The 8,076-nt window shown below is 43.7% G+C and overlaps 1 protein-coding gene across 2 annotated transcripts in view; it reads left to right on the forward strand.

Annotated features, from left to right (window-relative positions):
- Window positions 1–2,824, forward strand: part of LOC147659121 (transmembrane protein 176B-like) — a 58,428-nt gene extending 55,604 nt beyond the window's left edge. For both annotated transcript variants that reach the window (XM_086951958.1, XM_086951959.1), the window contains exon 8: window positions 1,165–2,824. In XM_086951958.1, coding sequence (XP_086808084.1) covers window positions 1,165–1,242 — 78 coding nt within the window. In that variant the 3' untranslated portion in view covers window positions 1,243–2,824. The remainder of the gene's footprint in view (window positions 1–1,164) is intronic.
- The last annotated feature ends 5,252 nt before the right edge of the window (window positions 2,825–8,076 follow it).

The following is an 8,076-nucleotide window of genomic DNA, read 5'->3' on the forward strand; positions in this document are numbered from 1 at the left end:
ATTACATGATATTACACAATTATTGTGATATTGCATGCACATGTCCTGGGCGTGTGCTGCTCTTTAACAGCTCTCTGGTTCCGTCTAAAGAGAACTCATTCCCCACCCGGGTACCATGAGGGGAGAGAAGCAAAAACCCATAGGTTAATTGCTGGTGCATGTAGTAAGTTATTAAGAAAGGTTATGACCCCTTCGGCTTGCATTTCAAGTACAATGACATTATTTACAGTCCATAATTTTCTTGTATAGAGGTTGGTTATGAGGTTGCCAGGGCTATCTCCCAATGAGGTCCTTCTTTTTAGGTGGGTTAGGGTCTGTGTATCCTGAGAAGGAGACACTTAGGGTTTGGAATAACATAAATATAAGAAAGTAAAGGTTCCTCGAGTATATTATGATGAATGTGACAGTCTTTGGTTGGGTCTACTGTTTCGTGAGGATGTGTTATGGACCGTACGACTCTTCCGCCTCCCTCGTCTTCTCTATATGCAGTAATAAATTTACTCATTGGTAAATCTACATGTGCACCCTTGTGAATAGGTCCCCCATTTTTGTTTTTGGTCACGTGCTATCCTACTGTCCAGCCTTCACCTCTCATCTCGCGTTTAGTTAGCAGGAAATCCAAAAATCTCATGCATCACTATTTCTATAGCCTCAGCACTCTGTTACCATTTGGGAGCCCCATCCATGTCTTCAATAAAGTGAAGTAGTGTGGCTCACTGGTTAGAGGCGGCAGACCCGAGAGCAGAGGACGGCCCGGGACCAGGGTTCGATTCCCGGCGCGGCAGGTTTCTGGACCAGGGTCAGCGGACTCGATAATTCTCTCGCCTCGGTGCCCACTCTGATCAGCGATCACACTCGGCAACTCTGGGCATTAGCTTGCCTCATCTTCACTAACGGCCCCACCAGACCGCCGGGGATGCCTGGTCTCACCCTGGAGATACCCATTAAGGGACCATCTCTCATGGAAGCCAGGAAGGGTTTCGCAGCGGTCGAAGCGCCTTGGGACCCTCCGGGTAAGTAGTGCGCTATATAAATGCCTATACATACATATACATACATACATACATACATACAAGTGCAGATCCATGCAGGCACCTGGTGACCTCTGCCTCCTGGTAAACCTTACACCTTCTGTTTCTTATTTGTTGTTTTCCCCTATTTCAGGGTAAGGAGGCAATTGCGAAGGAGGAGAAGGGTCATCAGCCCCATCTTAAGCAGTCACAAGGATTGCAGCATCCCTGAAATGTGGGAACTATCTGGAAACCTACTCGGTGCTTGTCTCACGTTCACACGAAGTAGGCGTGGAAGTGAGGCTAACGTGATCTATCTGTGATCCATAACCCCTATCTGCTTAACAAATAAAGGCACAGCTACAAATATATGTATGTATGTATATATAACTATATATCTATTTTTTTTATTACACAAACAATTACAGAAATTGCAAAATATTTAGGATGAAAAATGTATAAAGTAGAAGATTATCATAATTGACCCAATATATCAATATTTAGAGTATATACATTATATTCTATATTTGCCTTTAAATCCCACACTTTATAAAAACATTGTTTATATATCCTTGTTATAGCATTCCTAGTCATTAATATTTAACTGTGCAAATCACCTGGAAATGTATTGGAATTTCCCTCATATGTTGTATCTCAAATCATAAGCTCTTCTGCATTGTTTTGCCACATATCCATTCAGATGGTGCACCTGAGTCCTGTGATGATAGATCTGGCTACCAAGTCACTATAAATGGCACCTTGTAGACTTCCAGCCTGAATTAGTCCAATTTCAAACACTTCCAATCAAGGTGGGGAGTGGTTTGAGGGGAACCATTCACCCTCAACATTTGTCCTTGAAATTAAAAATCTACCTCTAGTGTTTTCTGTGGTATAGACATGTCCAATTCACCAGGGCTAGTGCCTTCTCCCCTAGCCCATCGCTGCAGTGTATTGCTAGTGTACTTATGGAATACAGAAGGTTCGCTAGAAACCATACTGCATGCATGCAATTGCTTTCTACCCAAATTAGCACCCCTAAAAAAGCTTATTTTAAAAGTGTTGGTTTCTCTCCACTTCCAAATTGAACTACATTCATGTTCCACATTTCTATTTGTCGAGAATATTCTCTGCCTCTGTTTTTCTTCCAAAATCATATTCCTTAACAGTCTAACCGGTTGTCGAATATCTCGATAAGCCAATTTCTCCAAAAACCATTTTGGGCTGCTTCTAAGGTGTCTTCTAGATCAATAGGTTGTAAATATGAACAGTATCTACAACCTAAATATTAGTAGCTAATCCACCCATCTTATTCCATAACATCCATCCTAATTATGTCCCAGTGTTTGATCAATCCCTATTTAAATGTATCCCCACCCTTAAAAATCTTTATTCAAATTGCCAATGGACTGGTGTGTAATAATTCCAATAATGGACCATTGTCCATTCAAAACAATGTGCGGATCTCTTGCAATTTACATTTTTTTATTGGTTTTTATTGACGTGTTACTATGTATGCTAGGGTTCTAATCCAAACTACATTTAGGTTGCCTAGTCCACATAAAAAGCATGCAAATTGTCCTCCCATTTCATTTATAATTATTTCCAAACAGAAATCACAGGGGTCTGCTTCACAGCTACAATATTGTTCAAGGATTAAAATTGGTGACAGGAGTATTTGAAAATAGGAGCTGGAAACTACTGTCTGTCATACAACATAAAATCTTTTTGTATTCTTTTGTATTTTAGAATTTATATAGCCCTTTATTTTCTTTTAGCGGTCTAATTAACTGATGTAATAAAATAATATTTGTAAACATGGATGCTACATTTTTTCCTTGGTCCATTAGACTGGTGGTGATGAGAGATTCAAGTGGAATAGTAATACGTTTTACTCTTCTTAAAAGTAAAAAAGATGGAAGCTTGCGGGAGCTCTTGTGTCCTGGGCTGTACCGCGCCCCATCTTTTGTCGTAACGAGTACATTGACATCTCCAGGTTCCAATCCGTTCTATCCAGTCGTAGTGACCAAACTCAACTCTCAACCAGCTGACAGTGGTTCTCTTGTCTTCCTATCTGTCTGAAACATCCATTCGCGTTTTGCTCCCTGGGGTCACTCCAGCCCCTGTGGCCGTGCTCGCTTATGTTCCTCTGCCCCAGAGAACATCTCACTTCACTGGTTTTGAAGTATGTTGAGCCTGAAGTCCACAGTTATCTGAAGCTCACACCACTTGTTCATGGGACCAGTGTTTAGGACTCAACCATAACATATATACATGCTACATGTGTGGTTAGCTATTACTGAGCTATTTCAACACTCATTGGACAGATGAGATGTGAAAATCCTCCTTTGGACGCGACTCCTACTGCGGGTGGCATGTTGTACTCTTGCAAGTTGACCGGCTTCAGGAAGAACTCTTACCTTTGATGAGCAGATGGCACCAGCAGCTACTTTAAAAAGCCTCTCTGAGGTGTTAACATAGGTTGTATGATAGAGGGACGTGTGGCTAAAACATACATGCCTCTCCCTATCAGCCTACCCCACAAATGCGTCATAACCACGCATTCCTTTACCATGCATGCCTTTATCACGCAATTTCATGGTAAAGGCATGAATGGTAAAGGGGTATGTGTGGCTAAGGACGTGACACCCTTCCCCAGCCCTAAGCTACAGACTCCCTGCCTGGCCCTCAACCCACAGCCTGAGGTCCAAATACCCCGAACCCCTCACACCCCCATGCTGTACCTAACCCTTAATATACACTACCCCAACCCCCTCCCACCCTCCACGCTGTCCGTAAAACTACCCCGACCTCTTCCACTGCCCTTAGGTCTAATACCCTAACCCCTAATTAAAAAACGACCCGACCCTCCCCCAGCCCTGTAAACTTCCCTCGACCCCCGGCCCTGAAAACTACCCCTGACCTCTCCCAGCCCTAAAAGTTACCCTGACCCCAGCCCTGAAAACTACCCACCACCCATCCCAGCCCCACTTACCTCACCACGTCCTCTAGTTCTCTTCCTGGCGAGGTCTTCCTGCTTCCGTCTAGCAGCAGCTAGACCGCGCACTGCCTTAATCACACACATGTGGGGTTAAGGCATAATCGTAGTTAAGGTAAGCGTGGTTACGCTTATTATGACAGAACACGCGTGGCAGAGGCCACAGTATTCTGACTCTTTCCGGTTAACAAAGCCTTAATATGACCCAAGATGCCTCAATCATAGGCAGAGACTGAGGCCCTGGCTCAAAGTTCTTTGTCTAGTAGAGGGAGTTGTCCTGAGGAGCCCTCACCGCCTAACCCAGAGGGTTCTCTGAGGGGCCAAGACTGCCTGAACCAGGATCCCGGTTCATAGAGCTCACAGACTGAACAGACATTGGTTGGTCAAGCTGTCAATACTACGCTACATGCAGAATACAAGCTACAACTCATAGCCAGAGTTGTCTTCCTTGCTGATCTCAATAGCAATTACACCAGGTTCTTCAGCACTAAGAGCAGGTCCTACTCAATATTCAGACATACAGCTTGGCCAGGCAAAGATAACTCCAGCTCAAACCCTCATCTTTCCAGGACTGTTTGTCCAGTTTAGATGCTCAGTCAAGTCCTGTGCCTATTTTCCTGCAATCACCATTAATGCAGCTTATCACTAGTCTCAAAGTACAGCAGGTTTGTGCTGCAGTTCATTTATCCAATGCTGATCTGAGTATTAATATCTGCAGCGTCTGAGACCCTACTATTCCATGAACATGTAGCTTTCCTGGCACACTACAGATGCTTCCATGAGTGGATGGACTTCTTTCTTGGACGCCCAGGTGCTGTTTTGGGGAATCTGAGTCCCAAGATTCTGCAAGTGACCAGGAGAAAGGGAGGCAAAGGATGCGGGTCCTCATTTCACCAAGCGCTACCAAGCGCCATCATCACTCCCGCTCCATGGGTAAAGCCTGTGCATGTCCATCAAATCCAGGAAAAGGCAGGGCCAGGCCAACCCACTTGGCTGTTATTTTTTCCTCCACCAAACCTGGTGTGGGTCTTGCTTGAGAAGAACTGAAGCATTTAGTCAAGATCCACAATTACACTTGTGTGTTGTGGACTACTAGGAGCAAGTACTTCAGCATCCATTTTGGGCTCCGCCCTATTCCACCTTTTTGTTCTGCAGGTTTGTGGGTGTGATTTGTCGTCACGTGACCAGTAAGACAAAAGCAGCTTGTAGCCCACAAGGTCCTCAAAAACAAAACAAAAACACAACCCTAACAATTTAATTGAAGAAGTACAACCATTTTGAGTGAGAAGGGTCTGAAGATAGGGGCTGTCACAAAAGGGAAAACATTGGCAAAAATATTTGAGAAGCAAAATGAAATGTCTCGAACCATGTCTAGTCCATTGAAGCTGGATACTCCTGTGGCATTGGATTTTAGGTTCCCTGTTGGAGATGGATAATGTGACACCATCCGGGGTGGGGGGGTTTAGCAAAAATGTCCTCAAATTTTGTGTTTAAATAGGTTTGAACTGCTCCAGAACACGGACGGCAAGGACTTAGATATATATATATATATATATATATATATATATATATATATATATATATATATATATATATATATATATATATATATATTTATTTTTTTGTGGGTAAATCGATCAGAGACCCATTTCCCGGGGAATGTGCTGGGGTCTTGGCATCAGGAAGGTTATCCTTGACCCTAGTGGAGGTTGGTGATGGGATTATGCATCTGAGAGCTGAGATTATTGATCTAAGGCAGATGGTAACCAGGTTAATTTTTTTCCTAGACACATACAAAGATCTTCCCAGAGACCCTGACTATAGTGACTGTAAATTCCAAATTCAACAGCTCCTTTAATCCGCTCCCCCCACACAAACATCAATGTATACAACCATGGAGGTTCTACAAATGAGGCAAGCTGTTGAACGGGCTCCAAACCCGGGCTGAATACAGAGGTGGAGCACAACACGGTAATGGTTGTCAATCAGTACGTAGTCATAAACCTCAGTCAACGGATCACCAATCCCTTGCCTCAAAGCCCTCCCAAGAAGGTGATGCGTTAAGAGTAGGAACTGTAGACCTACCCCCTACAATACCTCCTTTATTAACAGATCACGCAGACTGTCTCGACTGAACGGAGAGTCTACTATAGTCACACTACATCTGCAGAGAAAGACAGCTACATAAGCAGCAGTGGCGGCTTGCTCACGGAGTGCTGTGGGCGATGGGGTGAGGCGGGAGAGGGGCAGGGTAGGGGGTAGTGGACTCCAACATACAGCGGAACAGAGTAAGGTAAGCAAATAAATAAATAAAAGTATTTACCTTGCACGCGCTGCATCGCCAACTCAGTGATGCAAGGAATTGTCAGATACCCCTTCGACAGAGGCTTTGAAAGAGCTATTTATAAGAAATATGGAATTGACAACAAATGAAAATGAATAAATGATGTCTCTTGGAAGATTGATGCTCCTACTTCAACCCATTGTCTCATTCCACCATAAGGGATTCTTTTCTCAAAGATACATTGACTGACGTCCCTAACGGAGGACTGGGCAGCGGACAGTAACGGATGTACCCCTATAGTTCCTGTTGGTTTGGGAGGCCTAATGGGAATTAGTGCTCCTGCGGCGCCTGATATCTTGAGTGGAGGGATGGCTGTTGTGACCGGAGTGGCTAGCCGTACCAGCTCAAACACAGATTTGGTCAATAAGAAAAGTACCACAGGATCTAGTGTACTGCGTCAACTTGTTACATCTAGAACTATTTACATTATTACCTGGTATATTGCAGGTTTAAAATCATTATCAAAGTATTAGACAGTCACTGGGGACAATTTGTTGATGGGTTTGACTTGTATTTATTTATTTCAGGAAACATGGGCCACCAACAGGAGTTATCATATCCCAGCCCACAATACGCGTAGTGGCTGGCCTCCAGTGGCCTGACTGCTTGCAAATAAGTCTCTTTGTTTTGTTCTATCAAAGTGATCCCTATGGACTCTCTAGATACACTAGGATTGAATGTTGCATCTAGTTATAGGAAACTGACCCTTTTAATTAGGTCTATAGCTGGAACATTAGTAAGTCTAGAGAATTGTCAATTGTTTGATTACATCTTAAAAACCTACATTCAAGATCAACAGGTTATTATTGAGGATGATTTTAATGTGACATGTGAACCCTCTGACCTGACTATGGGATTGGCCAAGGTCAAGGATGTGTATTAGGGTATTCTTGAACTAGCTGCTCCCTGTAAGAATCAGCTGAGTAGTTCTGTACTGCGGTTTGTGATTCTTACAGATTACAAGTCTGCAGTGGCCGCTCTCCTTCTTACTGAATTGCTGCTCCTCCATCTCAAAGGGGTGTACATAGAAGTGATATTGATTATGACCTGAGGGCTCTTTTTTAAATAGTACTTTAATAGGCAATCTGGTGGGCTCAGCAAACCCACCTGCTGATATTTTGATCATTACAATTAATAGCAGGAACGTAAAATGGGGGATATTAGCCACCAGCCCAATTATTATCAAATCGTTGTATGAAACCAAATTTATGTGTTGGCTCGCCTACGTGAAAACTTGGCAGATCAATATTAGAAAGTCATAACACCTTATTTGCCAATATGAAAGAATTTTTGAAGGACCATACGCTGTGGAGCAGAGTACCTAGGGTACGAGAGGGGTTTACCGCAGATTGCACGCCGGAATCAAGCATCCAAGGACCGGTTTCTGGCTATCAGCCTTCTTCAGCCTGGATAGCTTGACTCCAGTGATGTGGAGAGCCTGGGACTCACGTCTGAGCATACCCAGCCCACTCGGGGGGAAAATTGCAAAAAACAAAGTTGATGGACAGAATGCAGAACAATGTCTTACATTCACCCCGGTACAAAGATCTGGGCCTAAATCCATCGTTTTTTTGCACTCCACACCACCCTAGGTCAGACAATGGCTATATGCAAATCAGCCTTGACCCTGTGCCTCATGGGAACAGTCCAGCCCGAACTACCAAGCCATGTCTTTCCTAGACCGGAATCAAACATCCAAGGACCGGTTTCTGGCTATCAGCCTTCTT

This window comes from Lissotriton vulgaris, unplaced genomic scaffold (genome assembly GCF_964263255.1).
Source record: "Lissotriton vulgaris unplaced genomic scaffold, aLisVul1.2 SCAFFOLD_2691, whole genome shotgun sequence".
Taxonomy (NCBI): domain Eukaryota; kingdom Metazoa; phylum Chordata; class Amphibia; order Caudata; family Salamandridae; genus Lissotriton; species Lissotriton vulgaris.